Here is a 24297-nt window from a genome sequence, read left to right as displayed (position 1 = left end):
AGGCACAAAAACTAAGAGACTGCAGAGTGCTCAGTCCTAACTGGAACATATATGCTGCACATCCCCTCCCAAGGCTGAGGGACCAATGGAAAAGAGGTTGTGGGAAGAGTCTAAGAGCCGGAAGAAGTAGACAACTACAAGGAGACAGTGTCTTCTGAACACTTCAGAGCAGCTGCACAAAGGACCTCATAGCCATACAAGCCCAAGGCAGACCAAGTCCCAGCATGGAGAGGAAGCTGGACACACAATCCCAGCCCTGGCCATGGAGCCATTGGCAATCATCAGCTGCTGTGAGAGGAAGAAACAATTTTCTCTGCAAGTGTAGCTCCTGGTAACACTCCAGTGGAAGACCACACATCCAGGAATACTTGAGCAGCACAAATTTCTTTTGAAATGCTTTTTTTATAATGGACACAAAGATGAATAGGTAAGGAAGGGAGGGGTAAATTGAGGAAGAGTCATGAAGAGTGGGGGTGAATATGATTAGAATACATTGTATAAAACACTCTAGGGACTAATAAAATCTTTTGAAGGACTATGTAAAAATTGTTGTTACTCATACAAAAGAAGAAAATACTTAGCAACCAACCAGCTTTAACTTATTTTTCTGAATGACATCTTTGTTTTCCTTTTGATATATTTCCATTTTCTTTTTGGTGTTCTCCAAATCTACATTGTTGGTCAAGTTGAAGACTGTAAGAGAAAGGAAACAATATGAAATAATTTTAATACAAATTTTAAGGTGACTATAAAAGCCAAATATTCAGTATTTTGACTTCTTCCTCATTGGAGTCTCAGTCTTTATCCTTTTGCTGTGCCTTTTAATCATCTATCAATTTTATTGGGTCACTCATGACAACCTTGAACTCTAGGTCCAGGAAACCTCTATGGAATATGCAATATAGGCACCTGACTTAACTATTTCACTTCTCTCAATTCATACAGCACAGATAGAGGGCTGTGTTTTTTACACTTATTAAATAAGAGAGAGAAGGAGAGTGCGTGTGCAGGTCAGAGGACAGCTGTGGGCATCAGTTCTCTCCTCCCATCACATGGGTTCCAGGATTGGAACTCAGCCCATCAGGTTTGCAAGAAGTACCTTTACAAATCACTTTGCTGATGGGGGCGCAAGTGATCTGGCCCTTCAAACATGTGTAAAAAATCAGACCCCACTCCTCATCTCTTATGTGGATGGATTGCCCTCCCCGATCACAGGCTCTCACTGCCTGTGGTGGATGGGAGAGCTGGCCCTGCCCCTCCCCATCTACATTCAGGAGAATGGGCCCTGCACCTCGCTCTCCCCCAGGCAACACAGTGGTGCTGACCCTGTGCAGGTGAGCCAGCCCTAGGAGCAAGAAAGGAAAGATGCCCCCTCACATCTGCCATGTGGTGAGGGAAAGGTGACCCCCTTCAACAGGCAGGAGAGGTGGCACTGGGAGCACAAGAATGGGAAGGCCGGCCCTGGAGTATGTCTGAGCAAAACAGTAGAGCTGGCCCTTGTGGGTGGGTGCGGGTGGGCTGCCCAGAGGACATGAGAGCAGAACTGTCCCGCTCCTTGCCCCCTGCTTTAGTGTAGCTAGCTGGCGCAGCGTTGGAGAGCTCACCCTGGTGGTGTCGACACCCAGGCTCAGAAATAAGGCTATGAGCACACACACCCCACCCCCACCAACATCCACCGCATCTGTGAACTGTTGAAGCATGTCAACGGTCACAACTTGCCAATCCAGAGCTGCAGGATCTCCATTAACAGGACAACAGACTATCCAAGAAGAGTCCCAGTGAGGGCCTAGCATTGATGGTGTAGCGGAACCCAGAGGTCTCGAGCCAGATCAATGACTCACTGCAATAAACACAAGTAAAGATGTACGGACCAAAGGGTATATATATTGTGTGGCTGACTGGGTCACACTACAGCTTCCACACTGAGACTTGTGTTATTGTTATATTAGTTTGTTTTGGTTTTTAAGTTTTCTTTTAAATTTTACTTTTTTGGAGGAAGAGGAAGTTGCAAGGGCAGAGGGTGGATATGAAGGGATGAGGAGATGCGTAGGACTGGGATGCAAGATATGAAATCCACAAAGAATCAATTAAAATGTCTAAAAAATGAAAATTGAAGATACTCAGGAGCCAATAGAAATACATGCTCTGAATTAGAAACACATTTCTACCTGAAACAAAAGATTTGGTATTTACCCCCCCACACACACACACACACATACAAACAAACAAAAACAAAAACCAATCATTTTGCAGACCCAGGTCCCCTTCTGTGAGTGCCCAAACATCACTTCCGACTGGTCTCCTCAACTTGCTTTTTACTCTGTCATTGTGTCAGTGTACATATCTGGTTAGACCTACGAGAATATTCCTGCTTATTACTGGTTTATTTTAAACTTGCTGTAAATATAACCCAAAAGTTAATAAATGTCAGTTCTGAGTTAAATTCATATGGTCAGAGGCAATTTGTTTCTTCTGTAATTACAAATGCCATGATAAATCTCAATAAAAACAAAATGGACATTTATTTCATTTTTAACTAAGAAAACTGAAGTATTGGCAATATAACAGAAGTAAATCATGATCTCAGATAATACAACCTCTTTCAAAAATAAGGATCAGGATCATAAAATTGAATTACTGACATAAAAATGTCTTAGATGAAGTAAGCTTATTGAGCCCTAGTGAATCAAGATGGCACGGCAGCCTCAGAGAAGGGGCAAGAGCTAACTTTCTGTGACAACCATCTGACCCTTTATCTGTTTGCTGCTATGGCTCAGATGTTGACCTGACTAATCGAAAGTTAAAAGCAAACAAAAAACCTATTCTATTTTCTGAAAGATTTAATGTTATTTAAGTGCAATTTTAAAGTCTTTGGACATTCAGAATTTACAATTAAAGCCCTTTGGGCTTTCTCACCCTTTTAAAATAAGTATTCTCTGCACCCAAAGAATAATCTGGTTATTATGAAGCTAAGAACAAACGTTTGAGAAGATCCCTGAGGCCAGGAGGAACAAAATGTTCTATGTGCACATTGTCATCCCTACAGAGAGGGCCTGTTGTTAGGGCCAGAAGAAAGCTCATCTTCATGTGTACCTTCTATTGTAACTTCCTGACATCATTATTCAAAATTACACATTTTAATTTTTATACACGTGCTATTCAAGGAATTCATAATGATATTTATATACAAAATATCTTCATTTTCATTTTGTGACTCCTCAAACACGAACCAGAACTAACCTCCTATCTCTAAGCCTCTCACTGTATGCTTAAGTAACCTTAATGCTACACTTCTGAAAAACCAAAGTCAAACCTATTTAACATCTATCAAAAAGTAGCTCTAGGCCGGGCGATGGTGGCGCATGCCTTTAATCCCAGCACTCGGGAGGCAGAGGCAGGTGGATCTCTGTGAGTTCGAGACCAGCCTGGTCTACAAGAGCTAGTTCCAGGACAGGCTCCAAAGCCACAGAGAAACCCTGTCTCGCAAAACAAAAAAACAAAAAACAAAAAGTAGCTCTAGACAATTTTCTTACTGGTGGTGAACTAGTTAATTGGTGTAAGGTCTTTTTTATTTGCTTGTTTGTTTGTTTTATGAGACAGGGTTTCCTTTGCAACCCAGGCTGGCCTATAACTCATGACCACTTGCCTCAATCTTTTGGGTACTAGAATTGCATGCATAAAGAACCACACCAAGTCAAAACCTACAAGCTCTTCTCACATCTCAGACTATTTCTCAGCATGCCAAACTCCAGACTTGGACTACTAACTACTCATTATACCTGTCATGCATTTCCAAAGCACTGAGAGAAGACTATTGGTCACAATTTACTAGCAGTATGAACTTGTGCACAATATTTAGGCTCTGGGTACTTGTTCTCCATACAAAAGAGGGCTAAAAATGCCTGTCTCTTCTAGACTTTTGAAACTCATAGTGTGTATGCGGCTCACTCTGGTAATCAGTAGGTGTTTACTAAATTGACATTTTGTTCTTGTGATTAGCAGAAAAACTCAACACGGATGGCAGGAACGCTTAAGTCTCTTTGAAAGACAAAGCACAAAGTACACAGCTACAGAAAAGATTTTGAAAGTAATTCTATTTCTACAATAACAATCAGAACAACACCACATGAAACAGCTGTAGAACCACACCCAGCAGTGTTAGGGCCCCAAAGTAGTGGCCTTATCCTATTCCTCATTTCTGCAGACTCCCCATCTCACAAGACAAAACAATAAAAAACATGATTCTACAACGTTCATTAGCTTTTGTAGAGGTAGGGATCGTGTAGAGGGCATAAGCCCACATATGAGCGCATGCATGTGGAGGACAGAGGTCGACCTTAGGCGTCACTTTTCATGACGGCCATCCACCTTGCTTCTTGAGACAGGATATTTCACTGGCCTCGAACATGCCAAGCAGGCTAGGCTGACTGGCCTCAAGCCCCATAGATCTGCTGACTCTTCCTGCTTAGCACTGGGACTCCAAGCACAAGCCAGGACAGCTACCTGTCCACCTGGGTCCTAGGGGTGAACTTGGGTCCTCACGCTTGCACAGCGAGCACTTTGCCAGCTTCCCAGCATTCCAACTTACACTATCTTAACACCATTGAGCTAAGAGTTCAAGGCCATATTTCAAGTCATCTGTCTCTTCTTTCTAACTCACTTTATAATGTCAAATCAGTGCATATTCTCTCTAAAATGTCTTCTCTATTATGCCCACAACTACAGCCTATTCAATTATTTCCTTATTTCTCATCCACACTACTGAAATGATCCCTAGATGGGAGGTGGTGGCACACGCCTTTAATCCCAGAACTTGGGAGGCAGAAGCAGGTGAATCTCTGTGAGTTCGAGGCCAGCCAGGTCTACAGAGCAAGTTTCAGGACAGCCAGGACTGCAGAGAGAAACCCTGTTGGGGGAGGGTGTCCTTTAAAAACCTTACGGTTCACTATGAGCCACAGACTCAATTTTCCTGACAGCCAAGTTTACAGAGCTTCTTGTTTCATATTTATCTTTTGATGTGGGAGTGTCTATCAATCTGTTGATTTCATTGGTTAAGCAATAAAGAAACTGCTTGGCCCTCATAGGTTAAAACATAGATGGGTGGAGTAAACAGAACAGAATGCTGGGAGGAAGAGGAAGTGAGCTCAGACTCGACAGCTCTGTTCTCTGGAGCAGAGACGCCATGCTCCCCGCTCCTGGGCAGTCACATGCAATGAAGCTCCGACCCAGGGTGGACGTAGGCTAGAATCTTCCCTGTTGTAATAGGTGCGGTGGGGCTGCTCCCCAGCACCCCGGCCGCCTCCGGCTAGCTTTACCCGAAATAATTACACGGACACTGTATTCATTTAATCACTGCTTGGCCATTTCTATCTAGCCTCTTCTAGGCTAACTCTCGCACCTGGACTAGCCCATCTCTAATAATCTGCTGTGCACCCCAAGGTGCGCTTACCGGGAAGATTCTAGCCTACGTCCATCCTGGGTCGGAGCTTCATCGCGTGTGCCTCAGAGAGCAGAGCTCTCACCTCTGCCCGCAAGAGTGGAGCATCTTGTGTCTCTCTGAGGTGTCTGTGCCCCTGAGAGGAGAGCTGTCGAGTCTGACCTCACTTCCTCTTCCGCCCAGCATTCTGCTCCTCCCACCTACATTCTAACCTATCAGGGCAAGCAGCTTCTTTATTTAATCAACCAATGACCTTCCTCCATCACTTCTTCCCAGTAAGAGCACCTTGGGGTGCTACACACATGATTGGAAATGGGCTAGTCCAAGTGCGAGAGTTAGCCGAGAAGAGGCTAGATATAATGGGCCAAGCAGTGCTTAAAAAAATACAGTGTCCGTGTAATTATTTCGGGGTATAAACTAGCCAGGTGGCCAGAGTACTGGGGACACAGCCCCGCCGCTCGTATTACAACAATCTTTCGAAAAAATAAGACTTATGGATTTATACGTACGGGTATTTTGCCTACACACGTCTGTGCAACTTGTGCATGGCTGGTGCCCTCAGAGGCAGGAAGAGGGCTTCAGATCTCCTAGTACCAGAGTAATTAATAGTTGTGTGATCATGTAGGTGCTAGGAATCAAGCCTGGGTCCTCTGAAGAACAGCCAGTGCTCTTAACCACTGAACCATCTCTCGTGCCTTTTTAACAAATAATAATTGTATATATAGAGAGAGTACAATGCTATGTTTGGTATATGTACATACACATGTTGAATTATTACAGCAAGCTGGTTAACAAACCAGTCACATCACATGCTCTTTCTTTGTAGTGGACCATTTAACAGATGTATCTAATTGTGACTTTAATTTGCATCTCCCTGATAATTAGTGATGTTGAGCAGTATTGCATTTATCTGTTAGCTATTTGTATGTTTCCTTTTGAAAAATGTCTACTTCTTAATAAGGTTATTTGTATTTTTGCCATTGAGTTGCCAAAGATTCTTGTACATTTCAGAGATGCTGGGATTTGAATAAGATGTCCCCCATAGCCTCAGACATTTGAGTGTTTGGTCCCAGTTGGTAATGCGGTTTAGAAAGGCTTAGAAGGCATAGCCTTATGGCAGGAAGTGCATCACTGGAGGTGGGCTTTCAGAGTTTAAAGATTCTTGCAGTCCCCAGTGCATGCTCTCTCCGCTCAAGGCGAGAGGTTCAAGATGTGAGTTGTCGCTTCTGCTCAAGGTACCATGTCTGTTGACATGCTTCCCTGCCATGATGGTGATGATCCCTCTGGGACAGTGAGCCAAAATAAACTCTTTAAAACATTGCTGAGGTCATGGCACCTTATAACAGCAACAGAAAGGGAACAAATACAGGAGCCAATAGTAGTTGTGTGGTTTGCAAATGTTTTCTCCTCCTCTGTGGACTATCTCTTTATTCTGTTGTCTCCTTTACTCAGGGAAGCTTTTTAATTTAATAAATCTTCTCCTCTCCTCCCTCTTCTCTTCCCCTCTCTACCCTCTGCTTCTCTCCTTACCTCCTCCCTCGGATTATTTTAACTTAAAAGATAAACACCATAACTATGCAATTGTGACAGTTGGTTACAATGTCAGCTTGTCACAAGTTAAAAACATCTGAGCAAGGGGTCTCACTTCATACTGATTACTTCAGTAGAAGTGGGAAGACCACACCAAATGTGGGTGGCACCTTCTGGTGGCAGCTCAGATTTTTAAAAAAGGGACATAACAAAAGGAAGATTACTTGCTTTTTGCTTGCTTGGCCTCTCTCTTGCTGCCAAATGAATTTACCCTGTGGCTGCTGCTGCTGCTGCTGCTGCTGCTGGCCATTCCTGTGTCGATATTAGAAGCAGTGTTGCCAGGCTTCTGTCGCTGACTGTGGAACACTAGCTCTCCAACAACCCTCTAGGTCTTCAGCACCAGACAGGGGCTGCTGAGGCACCAAGCCTCATGGACTGAGCAACAACTGAGTGGTCAGCTTCTCCAGTGTGAGACAGCCACTGTGGGACTACTCTTTGGAAAACTGTCCCAACTCAAGGACCAAGCAAGAGGTTTTGCAGCCTCTCAGATGTGAGACAGCTATTGTTACTATTTCAATGGAAGCTAATTTAATTATATCATATATAATTTTCATTCTATTTATTCTGTTCTTCTAGAGAGCCCTGACTAATACAGTAATGTGATAGCTTGAGTAAGAATGGCTCTCATAGGCTCATATATTTGAACACTTGGCTCCTAGTTGGTGGAACTGCTTAGGAAGAATTTGGAAGTATGATCTTGTTGGAGGAGGTGTGTCACTGGAGGTAGGCTTTGCAGTTTCAAAAGACTCAAATCATTTCCAGGGTATTCTTTGTCTCCTGTTTGTAACTCAAGACCTAAGTCTCGACTTCAGCTCCACCCTCCATGCCTTTACTCCACCATCATGGACTCTGACCTTCTGGAACTACAAGCCCAATTAAACTCTATCTTTCATAAGTTATCTTGGTTATGGTGTATCAACTGAGTAATATGCTAATGCCTAGTTTTTAATAGGAGTTCAGCTTCTTTCTTATATAAATTATAACTACCATCTACAGTGCTGTTTCTACTTTTTTAAAGGAAGAAAAAGCACCCAGTTTCCCAGACTTATACAGTATTGGTCTAAATTGCATAATAATAAGCACAATTGATGTAAGAAAGCTTGATCACTGGTGCAAATAATTCATGGTGTATAACTGAACTAGAGAGCAGAACAGAGATGGACTTGAGGACAGCTTTTAATGGGAAGCATTTACTATGCATCATTATGCTTTGGCATGAGTCAGCACAGTCTATGGAAGGACAAGGAAATGTCAGTTGCTCCAATGAGACAATTAACTAGACATTGGTTCAGAGTGTCTATATACTTTACAGATATAGCCTCATTAAATATATATAATGACATAATCTTTTCAAATCAAATGCACTGGTCTAAAGGTTCTTATCTGGTGAAGTATTACAGGGTAGGATGGTGGCTCACTGGGTGAAGTGCTTGCTATTTGAGCACAAGAACCTGAGTTCGGATTCCCGCACTCACATAGAACCCAAGGCACAGCAGCATAGACCTTGCAATCCCAGCACTAGCATTCAGAGACAGGAAAATCCCGGGGGCTTGTTCACCAGCCAATCTATCCAATAGGTGAGATCCACATTCAGCAAGGGACCCTGTCTCAAGAAAGAAAGTGGACAAAGACAGAAGACATCCAACATTGACTCTGGCCTCCATATACCCACATGCACATACGCACAGAGAAAGGGAAGGTAGTACAGGTCAGGGGTGATGGTGCATGCCTGGAATCTCAGACTCTGGGAAGCAGAGGCAGGACGACTTTGCAAGCTCAAAACCAACCTGACCTACAAAACAGTTATCAGAACATCCGAGGCCACACAGAGAAACTTCATCTCAAAGAAAAGGAAGAAAATATACATGTTGTATAGTCACAAAATCCAAGCTTACTCTGTCCCGTTACTAGCACCTACTTCTCAACATGAACCTGTGGGCCCCAGGTTGCTCACTCCCTCAAATCAGTTCATATCACAGAAAAAGAAATACATAAATAGGCTCAACCAGAACGCCATGAAAAATCAAGGTCCCCTTGCTGTTTCAGCCCTTAAACCTGGTCCACAGTTTCTTTGTCCTTCAGTTTCCTTTAGCTACCTAGAATACTTGGCTAGAACTGTAACAGTGTTTTCAACTTGCCCTCTTTTACCTGCTTTGTATCACCAGAGTCCTGACTAATCACGACAATTTTAGGATGTATGTAAACCATTTCTTGTGGCGGCAAGCCTCCTGCTTGTTCTATACCTGAGTATCTTCCCGGTCTGTCCCTAAGGTGCCCCTTTGCATCAGAACATTCTACCGTCTTCCTAGTCAAGCCCACACTACTCAGGTTGCTAATACACACAAAGCACATGAGTGCACTGAGAATGAAAAAGCAACAGTGCTAAGCTACTAAAATACATCAGAAAAAAAATTAGATTATGTTCTGCACATGCTTCTACTGTGGCATAGCAAATACTATGGACACTACAGAAAAATCCTGATAGGTAAGAGATATCTAGACTTTCCCAGAAGGAAATTTTGAAAAATTGTAATACCTAAATAATTTGAATTTTTTAATTTGCCACATTTAAAAACCTGATGATTTTAATAACAAAGTTGTGAACTGGGAGAATAAGAAGATGACTATTTGATCCTCACAGTTTCATAGGCTATATCCTTATATCATTTCCAAATCTGCACTTTGTAATAAATACAGTAACTTTTTGTTTTATAGTAACTTGTTTAATTACTTTTAATTAATTTTACATTGATTTATTTAGTGCACATGTGCAGTGGTCAAACAACTTGGAGAGTTGGTTCTCTCCTTCCACTTTGTGGGTCCCGGAATGGAACTCAAGTCTTCAGGTGTGGTAGCAAGCTGAGTCATCGCAACAGCTCCAATTATCACAACTTTAAAAAATCTTAATTTTTGCCGGGCGACGGTGGCGCACGCCTTTAATCCCAGCACTCGGGAGGCAGAGGCAGGCGGATCTCTGTGAGTTCGAGACCAGCCTGGTCTACAGAGCTAGTTCCAGGACAGGCTCCAAAGCCACAGAGAAACCCTGTCTCAAAAAAAACAAAAAAACAAAAAAAAAATCTTAATTTTTAATTAATATATCACAACTCCCATACCTTTTAATAGTTCTGAAATTCTCTTTAGCAAAACAGAAACAAGGCTCAATCCCTAGCCAGCACTGGAAATGAGAGAAGCTAGGAGACACAACACACTTTTGGGAGGAAAACACCTTATGACTAACCACATTGAAAAGGAGTTCTCGGGTTCGGGAGCCGCCGATTACCGTCCAGCCATGGCCAAGTCCAAGAACCACACCACACACAACCAGTCCCGGAAATGGCACAGAACCGGCATCAAGAAACCCCGGCCACAAAGATACGAATCTCTCAAGGGGGTTGACCCCAAGTTCCTGAGGAACATGCGCTTTGCCAAGAAGCACAACAAGAAAGGCCTGAAGAAGATGCAGGCAAATAATGCAAAGGCCATGAGCGCACATGCGGAGGCCATCAAGGCCCTGGTGAAGCCCCAGGTGGTGAAGCCCAAGGTGCCAAAGGGCCCCAGCCGCAAACTCTCACCTCGCTTTCATTGCTCACCCCAAGCTTGGGAAGCGGATTAGAAGCTACATGGCCAGGGGTCGTAGGCTCCAAAAACCAAAGCCCAAGGTTCAAGCCAAGGCAGAGGCCTCAGCTGCAGCTCAGGCTCCCAAAGGTGCCCAGGCCCCTGTGAAGGCCCCATAAAAGAGATCCCAGTCTGCCAATGTGAAGACAGATGGACTGGTGTGAATATCTATACAGTATTTGCAGATGATAAGGACCTTATGCTGTTTTTACAAATAAACTTGAGGCAAGTTCTATTAAAAAAAGAAAGAAAGAAAGAAAGAAAGAAAGAAAGGAAGGAAGGAAGGAAGGAAGAAAGGAAGGAAGGAAGGAAGAAAGAAAGAAAGAAAGAAAGAAAGAAAGAAAGAAAGAAAGAAAGAAAGAAAGAAAAGGAGTTCTCAGATCATTCTGTCTGCCTGGAAAACACTGACTAGAAAATGCTACTGCAAAGTCTTCCCAACCTACTGTTCCACAGAAGCATAAACAGTAAAAACATTCTTATCTTTTGTTATCGTAGACAAAGTTAACAGAAATCCTACAAAGTAAGTCAAAGTATTCCCTTCTGCTTAAGCTGCTTTGGTAGAGCTGGTAATGTGGACACACCCTTCTCCCCAGCTAAAAGCTATTCACTCTATAATAATTCCTCTAAGACAAAGTTACTTAAGAATACCCATTACTTTGTATGATTTAAATTTGACATATGTGATTCAATTGCAAAAGAAAGAAACCTATAAATATGGGCTACCAGAACAAAACCATCAAGAGTCTTTTGTACGAGATACTGTCTAGGCATCTAAAAGATAACAGCACACTATCCAAAGACTAGCACATCAAATTTAAACATACCAATTTCCTCCACTTCTTCCAGGAAATCATTATACTCTCTTAGACTAGGAAAATCTTCTTCTCTTTTATTATATCTACAGAGAAAAAAATTCAAGTATTACACATGATTGCAGACCATCTTATATAAGCAGCTTGTTCATTCCTACTTACCTCATACATGGTACAGAGACAGCAATGGTGTACTGTGTGAAACCCAGTTTCCTTGATGCTGGTTTATACTAGACTGAGAACGCAAGCTGGTTTTGAGAGAGGGGAGGTTTGTTGGGCTGACTTTGGTCTTGTTTTGTTTTTCTGGGGTGTGGAAGGCTGATTTCTGTTCATGACAAGCATGTGTTCTACCACTGAGCTATGCATGCAACCCAGAAACACTGTTCTGAAAATTCTTAGGATTACAAAGAAGATGTAGCGTCAGGAGAGAATGCTATCACAGGACACTTCTTAAAGGACTTAAGGAAAGAGATTTAATGAGGTGCTTCAGGGATGTGAAATGAACTTAAGTTAGAAATTAAAATTTTATTATTTATTTATTATAGTCATTAAGTCCATAAAACCGAAGCTCAAATGAAAAAAAGACTTGATGGTTTTTCATGACAAATAGTAACCTTAAAAAAAAAGCATATCACAAAATATATATTGTAATGTACCTGTGAATAACAAAAGGTGACTCCTTGAAGTAGCACAAGTAAAGATCAGCTGGTGACTGATAAAGTATAATCAATTCAGCATCTAGGAAGATGTCACTAAGCCATTACTAAAATGTACGCCCCCAACACAATAACTGAGAGGGGCTGGAGAGGTGGGTCAGCGGTTAGGAGCCATGTTGTGCTCAGGATAGCCAGGTCACAAGAAAAGGAAACGGGAGTGTTACAGCCCTTTCGTCCACCTTCCTTCTCTATGCCCCTTGCAGAACTTCCAGCAGCAAAATGCTAGCCAGAGCATCTGAGGCCCACCATCTCTGTGGTCTGGTGCAGGCACTATGAGGAGGGCCTGGGGAAGAATTTGCCACTTTCAGTGGGAAACAGTGGTGGCTACTGGCTATGTGGACCCTGTACTGTGGATCTGGATTTGCTGCTCCTTCCTTTATAGTAAAACACCAACTACTTAAGAAACAAGGATGTTGAATTCACTCTTTTAACAGATATAAAGAATGTTTAAGAGGAAGATTAAACTCTTGAATTCTTATACTAGATAAGATTGAAAATAAACTAATAACTTGAAAAAAAGAAAGAAAAACAAATCTGAAATCCTCTGAAGCCCTGAGTTCAGTTCCCAGCACCCACGTCTGAGGTTTACCACTGCTTGTAACTCCAGCTTTGTGTGGATCCAACGTGACAGCTCTAGCTCCCAGAGTACCAGCACACAGATGTGCACACACAAACACTCACAGACAGACAATATAAAAATAAGCCGGGTGGTGGTGGCACACACCTTTAATCCCAGGCGCGTGGGAAGGCAGAGGCAGGCGGATCTCTGAGTTTGAGGCTAGCCTGGTCTACAGAGCCAGTGCCGGAACAGCCTGGGATACGCAGAGAAACCATGCAGGGGCGGAGAGTCTATCACAATTTAGCTTTGTGGCTCAGAGGCAGAGTCCGTGCTTAGAGTACCCAAGGCATTGCATTCAATCCTCCAACACCAAAAACAAAACAAAACCTTAAGAAAACGTATTAATTTAAAAATAATAAAATACCTATAACAAAGGGCGCAAATAAAATGAAACTCAAAACTACTAACAAATCATGAAAATGCACCCACGTGCATGCCAAAATAAAGTACAGCTAATATTTTAGTGTCTCCAAATGAGCTTCAAATTGAAACTTAAATGTTCTCATGAGTCCTTAGAGTAAATCTGTTGTTCACTACTTTATTTTCTATCTCCTTAATATCCTACACTACTTTACTAGTAAGCCTCATGAGAACAAGGTTGACAGCTCTCTTACACACCATATTTTAATTACTGCTAATACATATAACACAGGTATATGGGAACAAAGCAGTGTGAATTTACTGAAGTATGAGCCAAGTGCTTAGCCTTGCTATTTTTGTGGGGGCTCCTCTGTAGGCAATACACATGGAATTTGTATTTGTGGAATTCTTTTCACCCCTATATTCAGAATTAAATCTTTCAATTCGGCTATGTCTCTGGAAGTATCTGTGCATTCTTTAAAAAGGATTTTATTTTATTTAAGCATGTTCATGTGTGTCTGTGTCGGATATACACAGGTGAGACCAGAAGGTGTCAGATCTCCTGGAGTTAGACTTCCAGGCAGTGGTGAGCAGCCTGATGTGATGCTGGGAACTGAACTGACAGCGGGGTGGGGGGCATCCTCTGCCGCAACGATACCCTAACCACTGAGTGCCGGCAGAGATGCACAGGGCACAGATGGCAGCTCACCTCAGCAGCATCTCACAGCGGTATGGTTCACTCAACACCATACAAGGTCACAGGAGCTAAAACCGGGCTCATAAACCATCATTACTGAACCGCTATGACTGAATTATCTAAGTATTTAAACTACAGCTCCCACTCCCACCAAGTCTGAAGCAGCCCTGTTCATGTATGGCTGGCAGTGATGTGCATGGATATTACTATTTTCATAATGAAAATGGCTTTATGCATCAAAATAAAAATATTCACACTCTTCAACCCAATAATCTCATTAGTTATCTAAAGAAAATTTCAAAAAACAGGGAGAAAGCCATGTGCACAAATATGTATACTGAGGTACTAAAACAACAAAGTATTTAAAACTACTTAAATGCTCAACAATAGGGAATAAAGCATAATGATACCACATAATGTAGTCACTAAAAGCAATTAAAAAAACCATGTAGGAACATGGGGAAACATTTTAATAAATGTTAAATGAAAGAACATAACAAAAATGCGATCTGTGCTATGATTATTGCTGGCAGCAAATATTTATATCACCAGACAAAGACCAGAAGGAAATAGATAATAAAAACAAGACTCGTTTTAGTTGAGGGACTATAGGATAAACTCTTATTCTCTCCACTGTTCTAAAGGATTTTCTGCAGCATTAACAAGCGTAGCTCTCAGTGCCCTCGCTAACTTAACTGTAGCGACTCGGGGTTCTCCCCCTCTGGGAGTCACCTTCTGCGACAGACTGGTGGCTGCAGATTGGAGGGAAGCCAGGGTTGCTGAGGCAGGTGAACACTACCAATGTCTCCTGAGCTCAGCAGAGCATGGGGCCATCAGGGACCCTCAGTGAAGCCTTGCCATGGGGACAGCAACCGTCCCAAAGTTCAGTCCTGAGAAAGCCCAACACTAGGCATGCCATGGGCACTGCCCTGGAGTTCATAGCACATCTGACTACCTTCATAAGACAGGCTTGCTTGAGACCTCCAACATTCCGTCAAGGAGTGGGGAGGAATCACAGGGCCCCACCCCTGCCTGAGACTTTGTAGGCAGTTAATGGTGGCTGAGGGTAGAAAAGACGTTTTCTTCAATGGCATAGCCAGCCACTGATCAGTGCCCATGTTCCCATAAATAACTCCTTCCATAAGCAACCTGAATTAAACACAGGGAATCATCAACAAAGACATGACTGCAGAATGGGGGCTGGTCAGGGTAAGGGATCAGCGGTGAATATAATCAAAACACATGGCGTACGTGCATACAAATGTCTGAACAGAACCTATCATTATGTACCATATATGCTAGCAGAGGATGAAAGGGTAGCCCAGCCCAGCCCAGCCCTGGCTTCCAAAGCCCAGGCATCACTTAGCAGCAATGGTTTCTCAAAAAACCTGAAGATGATGGGTCCCAGGGTAAGGGATAACAAGCCGAACTGAACTCTAGGTGACAGTCTCCCCAGCATCCTCCCATGGTCTTTGGTAAGAAGCACTGATGGACCCAGGGCCATCCTGTGGGAGGCAGTGAATTCACCCTAACGGCTCCATCTCATTCCAAGATCACCTCTGCCAGAGACCAAAGTTACTCACCCTGACATGACCAAAGTCTGCCTCTCCTTAGTCCAAAGGAAGGGTCTGTTCCTTTAAGAGGGAGGGAGGCTCATAAAAGCTGAATGTTTGTTATTAAATTGCGATTTGAGGAGATGGGGGGTGGGTAAGGGAAGAACTGATTCATTCACACTTCATTTATTTTCATTCTTACTGCCTGGAGCCAGTGAGTCCAATTAAAAAGCTGGGGGGGGGGAGATTAGATCATTCAGTTACAGAAACAGCACCAATAAAAGGAGGCATCATTGTGGAACAGGGTCCTTTAATTGCTGATGGTCACCCTAGTGAAGTGAGGGCTGGCAGGAGGCCTCTAGGCACAGGTCCATCCAGAGTACTGGAGGGTAATCAGGAAGGGCCTGAAGGGCAGGAGCAGGGGTGCTGAATCCACCAGAAGAGACTTTGCCATTCAGTCCTGTAAAGCCATGGGGGGGGGTCCTCTGAGTGGGTGGGTGCATGTGGGTGAGGGGCGGGTGTCAGAACATGTAAACATCACTCCACACACCTTGGGTACTCAGGACCCAGGGAGGCAAAGTTACACAGGGCTGGGCAGAGACTGTTCTCTGTTTAGGGACCTCCTGCTACTGCTCACTCACAAAGTAGGGATGTGCTCCACCCCACGAGCGGGACATGGAGGTGTGAGTGTCTTAGAGACGGCCAAACTACTGCTATCTTTCCATCAGAACAATGATGTGGCCGGGAGGTTGAACTCCAAAGCTGGACCGCCGAGGCCTTGTAGCCCTTTAGTGGCATGGGTACTTTGGCCAAATCACTTACCCTTCTTGTACCTCAGTCTCCCTGTGGATAAACGCATAGCAGCTCTTCCCTGTGAAGGCATGCTTCACACTGGAAAGCACTGGACAGTGCCAGGGTCTACATGATGCTTAGGAGGTCTACTTACTAAATAGAGTAAGGAGCTAGCAGCCACTCTCCTTGTTCCTTGATGCTCAGAACAGGAGGAGGACAGAAGACACAGCAGATGACCCAACGTCAGCTTTGGGAACGAGGGGAATGAGCAACCACAGCTCTAACAGGTAAAGTGGCTCCATTCTCAGTTCACATTGTCTAAGCCTAACAAAGATACCTTCGGATATAAAACATCTTCGTAACCATAAACAATACAATGGTCAATTATGCCTTAAGAAGATTGGGGGTGGGAGGAGCTAAATTTTGGCATGGTAATTGTGTGGGAGCAATCAACTGGGACTCAACTTGTGAGAAGCCTCCCTGCCCCCTGACCTTCGTCTCCACAGAGGCTCCTGGATCAGTACAGCTGGCATGGGCTACTCTGCGATTCCTTATTTACAGGGAAGATGCAGGAGATGGGGTCAGAGGTTTCCTGGCCCCCAAATGGCTGCTACAGAAAGCGGTCCTCACCCTTCTCGGTTAGACAAAGGATGCCCTTGCACCCATCCCAAGGGTCACACATCTTAATGTCACACTGGCCATTGTGGCCAGCTGGATTGTTTTACAGCTGGCTGAGGTACCCTGGACACATCAGCCACAATGCACCAATTTCAGGAATGCTTTCTTCAGAGGGACACCTGCTTTGGGGGACTACAGAGCAGATGGCCAAAGTCTCTTGGATCCCTGGCTTCTAGCCCCAAAGTGGAGCCAGCATCTGCAGCCTTCGGACCGTGTGCCCCCCCCACTTACAATAGGCCAGCCACTGCCTTCACACCGCATGTCCCCCCCCCCACAATAGGCCAGTCACTGCCTTCGGACCGCATCCCCCCCCACAATAGGCCAGCCACCGCCTTCAGACTGCGTGCCCCTCCCCCACAATAGGCCAGCCACCGCCTTCAGACTGCGTGCCCCTCCCCCACAATAGGCCAGTCACTGCCTTCGGACCGCATGCCCCCCCCCCAATAGGCCAGCCACTGCCCAAACTAGCCATCTGCTCCAGCTAAGACCTTTGCGCCCTACAGAATGTATGGCTAATTAAAATGATTATGGGCATACACGGGGCTACTCTTCCAAGACAGAGGTTGCTGAGATGATCTCTGCAGCTCAGGAGACTGAAGCACATTACTTTTGAAAAGGGAATGCCTTGTAAAAGCCCAGAGGAAGCACAATACAATTTCCTAGACAGACAAACTCCGCAGAAGGCTGGGACCGAGAGTCACAGAGCAGGGTGTCTCTAAAGAGAACCAGGATCTGTTTAGGGAGTGTACGCATGATTAAAGGCACAGTGGTGTGTTTGGCTCATCTTAAATGTTTAGAAAGCTGCACTCTGAGCTGGATATGGGAAGCTGAATGTGCCTGGGGGTCTGGCTTTTGTTTCTGCGGGGTGCACTTCCTGGGACTGGGGCTCATTTCCCACTCTGCCACCTCTGAAGGCTAAGGCAGTGGAGAGCCTGGCAGCCCAGCTTCCAGTCTCTCTGTTTTGAACTCAGGGAGGAGCTACTGGACTGGAATGCAAATTGGTGCCTTCATCTCAGAAGGCAATTAAATGCTGCAACTAAGAGTCGGGGATAACGGGAATTAATGTATGGCTTTTAAATGCACACGCATCCACCCAAGTCCTAGTGCACTGCCAAAAAGCCTCCAAGGGCTGCCAACGCAAAGAAATGCCAAGTGAAGCCTCTTCCCTTAGCAAGGCTGGGAGCGAGTGGATTTTAAAGTCTGGAGGCACTGAGGACTGAACCTAAGTTTAGACAAACACTATCAACGATGCAGGATCTCATTGAGTAGAACAGGCAGGCTCTACTCTTCTACTCATTACGGCTGCTGAATGGGGGGTAAACAAATTCCTGTCTATAAAAGATACTTAATGGTTTGTTGGCAGGGGTGACTATCGTCATTAGTTCAGTTTTGATTTGTTGTCTGTCTTAAGTTTCTTGTTAAAAAAATGAGTATCAGAGATTACTGATCTAGAAGGGGGTGGAGCAGAGACAGACTTTAAGGGACACCCTCTTGGTGTAACTTGGAAGGACCCACTGGGGTCTTGTAAGAACAAATGTTGTCTTGTTAGCTTCGAAGAGGCTTCTGAGGTATTAGGTCACATTCAAGGGATCGACGATCCCATATGGGAGGGGTCAAGCGATCTAATGAGACTGACGAACATAAAGGGGAAGGCTGGAATAACATTAGTAAAACATCGTTGGTCCTGGGCACATCATCCCTGGAGTCGGGAATGAACGGCATCAATGAGGAGACTGTTTTCTTTGTCAAAGAAGGACAAGGGACATAATGGGGATAATGAAAAAGTAATGTGTGTGTTTCAACTCTAAGAGCTCTGAGTAGAGCTTCTCTCGCTTACTAAAAAAGTGTCCCACAATTAAAAACTTATCCAGATAATGGAAATCATTTAGTTTCACCACCAAGTTATACATACATGAAAATGAACACAAGAGAAAGATAGTCATTTTCAGACTTTTTGAAGCAGTTTGAATTGATGCAGACAGCAAAATTAGTTTTTTGTTTTAGGGTTTTTGGTGGGGGGGTTAGTTAACCAAGCACCACCTTCACCTCTCACCTGCACGGATGCAACACAAAGCCTGGACTTCGTGAACATCCTCGGGCCAACGTGGCCGTCGGACTGAACCCTTCTCCCAGGTTCTCACTTAACTGTAGCATGTGAGCCAATGGTTTTGACTTACATCCTTATTGTCTGCAGTTGGAGAAATAATTGTTTAAAACCCCTTGTTCTTGATATAGATCTTACTAGACCCAATTCATTCCCTGTGGAGGAACAGTTAACAAGGTGTTCCCTGTTTTTCAACTAGGGCAGAAAGCAAAGTGTCCCTGCCCCAGTTGTATTAATTACACAGTCTTTCCTACCAAGCCTGAAGAATGGAGAACAGGATTAAACTGTGTTTGCAAGTGCGCATGTGCGCGCAGGTGTGTTTTCTTTCCCCTGCTAGCTACCTATGAGGAAACATGGGCCCAAAGCCCAAGGTTCTTTGATACCTATTTATCAAAGGGGATAAAAATATACTCTTAGAAACCTAAAATCTTACTTTGGTTTCTTAATGAAGTAAAGCACAAACAGTGTCAACCAAGCCATCTCATCAGTCACACCTTAGGCGGGGACCAGGAATGTGCCCTTTGTTGGCCGGGATTCACTCGGAGTAGAATGTCCTCTTGAATTGACTTGGGTGAAAATGATCCTGTTAAAAGAAAAATCGCCACTTTCCTTTCAATCCCAGCCGAGATGAGAGGTCAGACTCCCAAGGGACCCATCGGCAGATAAACACACTAAATCGGAGACCAGGCCCATGGCGGCTGCTGGTGGGCTCCACCTGCCCTGTGAATTAGCACACCCTCTATCCTGATTTCCAAATGAGATTTCCGAAGGACCACATTCAGTGCTGCAGACTTCCCAGAAATCTTCCTACGGAATGGCTTTATTGCCTTGCAAACTACACTTGGTAGGAGCGACATGCTTAATTAGCTAGTTTAGACATTTTTGCTTTCAGAAGGAAAGAATCAAATTGCCTGGTAGAAGCCCAGGGGATGGGGAAGGGCCAGAGATGATGAATATGTTTACTATTCATATTGGGTTTGAACACTGACGAACAGAAACAAAAGCCAAGCATCACCAAATTGTCTCATGGCCAAGTTTCTTCTCTCTCTCTCTCTCTCTCTCTCTCTCTCTCTCTCTCTCTCTCTCTCTTTCTCTCTCTCCCCCTCTCTCCCTCCCTCCCTCCTTTTCTTAAATGTTATTTCATGTGCATTGGTGTTTTGCCTGCATGTATGTCTGTGTAAGGGCATCAGAGGCCCCGGAACTGGAATTATAGACAGCTGTGATCTGCTATGTGTGTGCTGGGAATTGAACTTGGGTCCCCTAGAAGGGCAGCCAGTTCTTTTAAACACTGAGGTATCTCTCCAGCCCCAACATAGCTTATTTTCATACATTCTGTAAAAGGGAGACGTGGTAGCTATGGCCTGTGACCATGTGGCCTTCACCCATGACTCCCAACAAAGGCGTACTGTGAGCAGCGCCTACGTGTGCTTCAAGCTGCTGGTGCCTAACGAAGCCTGAGGCGTCACATGGGGTTACATTAAATATAAATTTAGCTGCTTTAGCGCAGTCTCTGTGACAGCCTTGCTCACACTTATCTGCATTTGTGGACACTTTCAAGAGTATGAGGAAAGGTGGAGCTACGGGTCAATTGCAGAGAATTACTATGGAGAAATACCAATAATTATGGCTATGCTTACAAGAAAAAGGCTCTCAACCAATGATACAAAAAAGACACGGTGAACTACCACCCCAGAGCCTAGAAATGACAGCCTTAGTGTGGAAGCTTCTGCCTGCAGCAGCCTCCCCTTCGAATAGCCCCAGGGGGAAAAGATGAGCTTCTTACTCTACCGGTTCAGATACAGCTTGCTTGTGCATCCTGACAGGATGGGTTCCTGGTGGGAAGTGAGGTACCCGGGGATGGCTTTGATAGGTGAGTGGAACACTGTTTTATCCGACCACCCACGCACGCCTCCCTTGGCAGGACCTCAGGAAAAGCATGATTGAACTCAACCTGGAGCTAAAATTAGTTTCCCGCTAGGGAGTACAGCCGGACCTCCCTCTACTCAACTTCTGATAACAGGTTTCTGATCTTTTTTTATTGTCTTCATGGAGAAAATCTAAAGCTACTTTTGGAGGTGGGGGGAGGCAGTGAACAGACCCATTGAGAGTAGGGGAACTGGCAGACCTATAAACTCAGCTAAGCATCCCATCTTGCGAACATAAGAAGTCTGTCTCCAGATCCCCACCTGACATTCACACCAGGGAAGGCCAGGCCCACCCCTTCTATATTGCCTGAGATCTCTGAGTTGAGGTATGATCCCAAAGAATAGATTCTCGACACCTCCAAAGACGTGACACATCCAGGGACATGAGGGTGGCATGCTCACAAAACTAATGCCACAGGACTGTCTGCCTCAGAGAAGCAGCCAGTAAGAGTGAGGCCTCAGCCAGGGTCGCTGGTGAGGAGGAACATTAACTATGTAAAGGTGTGTTGTTACATTTGTTTACATTGTAGAAGGCAGCTAGTAAGAGTGAGGCCTCAGCCAGGGTCGCTGGTGAGGAGGAACATTAACTATGTAAAGATGTGTTGTTACATTTGTTTACATTGTAGAAGGCAGCTAGTAAGAGTGAGGCCTCAGCCAGGGTTGCTGGTGTGGAACATTTAACTATATAAATGTGTGTTACATTTGTTTATGCTACATTTGTTTATTATGTAAAGATGTGCTGCTGTTTCACCTTGCCTGCCTAAGGCACCTGACTGGGCTAAGAAAAAGCTGAACAAATAACAAAAAACAAAAAAACAAAAAAAAAAAAACCTCTCTCTCAGCTATCTCTCCAGCACCACATCTGCCTACATGCTGCTGTGTCCCACCATGATGATAATGGACTAATCCTCTGGACTGTGAGCCAGCCCCAATTAAATGTTTTCCTTTATCAGAATTACCACGGTCATGGTGCCTCTTCACAGCAATAGAAACCCTAGCTAAAACTTAAAAAAATAAAATAAAATAAATAAAATAAAAAGCTGAACAACCAATAGCTAGGCAGTAGAGGGATAGGCAGGGCTGGAGGGGAGAGAGAATAAGCAGGAGGAGGAATCTAGGCTTGAGAAAGTAGCTAGCCAGACAGACACAGAGGAAAACATACAGAATGAAAGAAAGGTAAAAAGTGCCAAGGCAAAAAGTGATGAAGAGAAACATGTTAAAATAAGTTATAAGAACTAGCAAGAAACAGCTTAATATAAGGCCAAGCATTCGTAACTAATAATAAGTCTCTATGTCATGATTCAGAAGCTGTTTAATGGCCCCAAAGGAAAGTCTGCTATATACAGGTCACAGCCATACAAAGTGGGATTTGTCCTTTGGACCCCAACAGGAAAATTCAAAACTTGAAGGGATAAATTGATTTGAAAATGATTGATAGGGTTGGGGACTGAGTGGGAGATCACTTGCTTAGTATGACCAAAGCTTGGGTTCAATCTACATTAAAAACAAAACAAAAAAAAAAAAAAAAGGGCAGGGTACACTGAACCTATTTTTTTAGACAAGAAGCAATTGTGACAACCTCAACAGGCAAGGCAAGAGAGTGGTACCCGGCACCCTTGTAGATGCTTTGGTGTGGGATGCAGCAGACTATGACAGTGGGAAGTCTTTGCTGGAAGCAGAGATGCAGAGAAAGGACCCTTTCCAGCCTCTGCTGCAGCTCTTTTAGAGGGTGGTGAACAGCACAGACTCTGACTGTAGCATCAGAAGGTTCCCCACTGAGGTTTCTGGAGGATTTGCAGGAAGCTGTAGCACACTGGGGTGAGGGGATCTCTCCATGTCACACCTCACAAACAGCAAGGTTTCTTCTGCCTCCGGCTTCAACTCTTGCTTACTCACATCTGAAACCTAAGGCTCACCTTTTAAAATAGCAACCCAGCAGAGGAAGAAGTTACCCAATAAGTCGGTAAGTGAGCTAACAAAGATGCAAGAAATAGCCCACCAGGAACACCGACTCTGCTGAGGCTGTCTGGGCATCCCTGGGGAGTGAGCAGAAACTACCGTGTGGAAAAGTAAACAATCATTGGGTTTCTTAGCACCAAGTAATAATATCTTGACACTAGTCCAAGAGATAAGGTACTAGACTTAAAAAGGGTTTCCAGATAATTATGCTTACCTCTTAAAGTGTCGACTCTTTTTCAAGATGTATATCTCAATTAAATTTCATATCACCCGGGCTCACAATAAGACAGATTTTTTTTACATAGTAAGAGGACACCCTCTCCAACAGCAAGGAAAACACGGTGTTATGAATATTCAACTGCACGGCATGTACAGATTCTCGCCCTCTTAGAACTGTATGCAAAACGCCTGTGCATGTGAGGATGTGTGTTTTCCTAGGCAAAAGTCCCTGTCTGGATGTTTCAAAGGGACCAAGAAAGGAAGGGACTGCTGAACTGAGTGTTTGAGATGGCCAGCAGGTCTGTCCTGGGCTGACCTGCCTGGGGCAGCGGCAGGTCCTAGGCCATGCGTTCCTTCTCTGCGTTCTTATTGGGCACATGCCACCCATACTGTTCTTACTCCACTTTTGTAAGCTCTTTCTCTCTTCTAGCTGTTTTTGTTCCTTATGTTTCTGCCACTAAACCTTCATTCCTAGGGTGCAGATAAGTATCCTTTTTTTTTTCCTCTGAGAGGCAAAGGTGTTTAACAGATTATGTGCGCCGTTGTACTTTTTAGTATTTGTTGTCTTTCCCCACACCTAGGCTTGTCTTAGCTTCCTGTAGGTTTGTAGGTTTCTTAGGATGTTGAGGATGGATGTTTGGTTGCTAAGGACATCCTTAGGAGCAAGTCTATTGATCTTAGTAACGTAAATTCCAAAAGTCCATGAATATACATGAATACACAGACACATGCACACACCCAGTCAGTCTGCAGAAACTTCCGGAAAGTGGAGCTACCTTGTCTCTTTTCCAGCTCATATTAGTGTCTGGAATATTTACAGCTCCAATCTGAGTTGAGATTTGCAAGAAATATTTAGCACTTGCTCAGCAAGGCATTCTTGATCATGCTCTATAAATGGGATGATGGCAAAGGAGCCATAAAGAAAGACTAAAGAAAATGTTACTGCATCTCCCTTACTAGTGGTGTGCAGGATGGAAAGAAGGGTACCAAGAACACAGGAGAGCCAGCGTGTGAGCCGAGCTGCATCTGCGTGTGACAGGGGAGCCAGCGTGTGATCTGAGCTGCACCTGCGTGTGACAGGGGAGCCAGTGTGTGATCCAAGCTGCACCTGCGTGTGACAGGGGAGCCAGCGTGTGAGCCGAGCTGCACCTGCGTGTGACAGGGGAGCCAGCGTGTGAGCCGAGCTGCACCCGGGTGTGACAGGGGAGCCAGTGTGTGAGC

At 44.3% G+C, this 24297-nt stretch overlaps 2 protein-coding genes and 1 pseudogene across 3 annotated transcripts in view; 1 reads left to right on the top strand and 2 right to left on the bottom strand.

Moving 5' to 3' along the window:
* Mnat1 (MNAT1, CDK activating kinase assembly factor) overlaps positions 1-19023 on the bottom strand; it is a 108850-nt gene extending 89827 nt beyond the window's left edge. Inside the window, exons 1-3 of the mRNA XM_026778433.1 lie at positions 18923-19023; positions 11467-11540; positions 590-693 (exon numbers count right to left, since the gene is read on the bottom strand). Of these exons, the coding sequence (XP_026634234.1) occupies positions 590-693; positions 11467-11540; positions 18923-19023 (279 nt within the window). The remainder of the gene's footprint in view (positions 1-589; positions 694-11466; positions 11541-18922) is intronic.
* LOC106144188 lies at positions 10295-10761 on the top strand (annotated as a pseudogene).
* A 478-nt stretch (positions 19024-19501) lies between the features above and the next one.
* Positions 19502-24297, bottom strand: part of LOC113456058 (ninein-like) — a 42024-nt gene continuing 37228 nt past the window's right edge. For both annotated transcript variants that reach the window (XM_026778983.1, XM_026778981.1), the window contains exon 6: positions 19502-19556. In XM_026778983.1, coding sequence (XP_026634784.1) covers positions 19509-19556 — 48 coding nt within the window. In that variant the 3' untranslated portion in view covers positions 19502-19508. The remainder of the gene's footprint in view (positions 19557-24297) is intronic.

The sequence above is a fragment of the Microtus ochrogaster genome, chromosome 1 (genome assembly GCF_000317375.1).
Source record: "Microtus ochrogaster isolate Prairie Vole_2 chromosome 1, MicOch1.0, whole genome shotgun sequence".
Lineage (NCBI taxonomy): Eukaryota > Metazoa > Chordata > Mammalia > Rodentia > Cricetidae > Microtus > Microtus ochrogaster.
The sequence above is the reverse complement of the archived record's forward strand: the minus strand, read 5'-3'. Positions and strand labels throughout refer to the sequence as shown.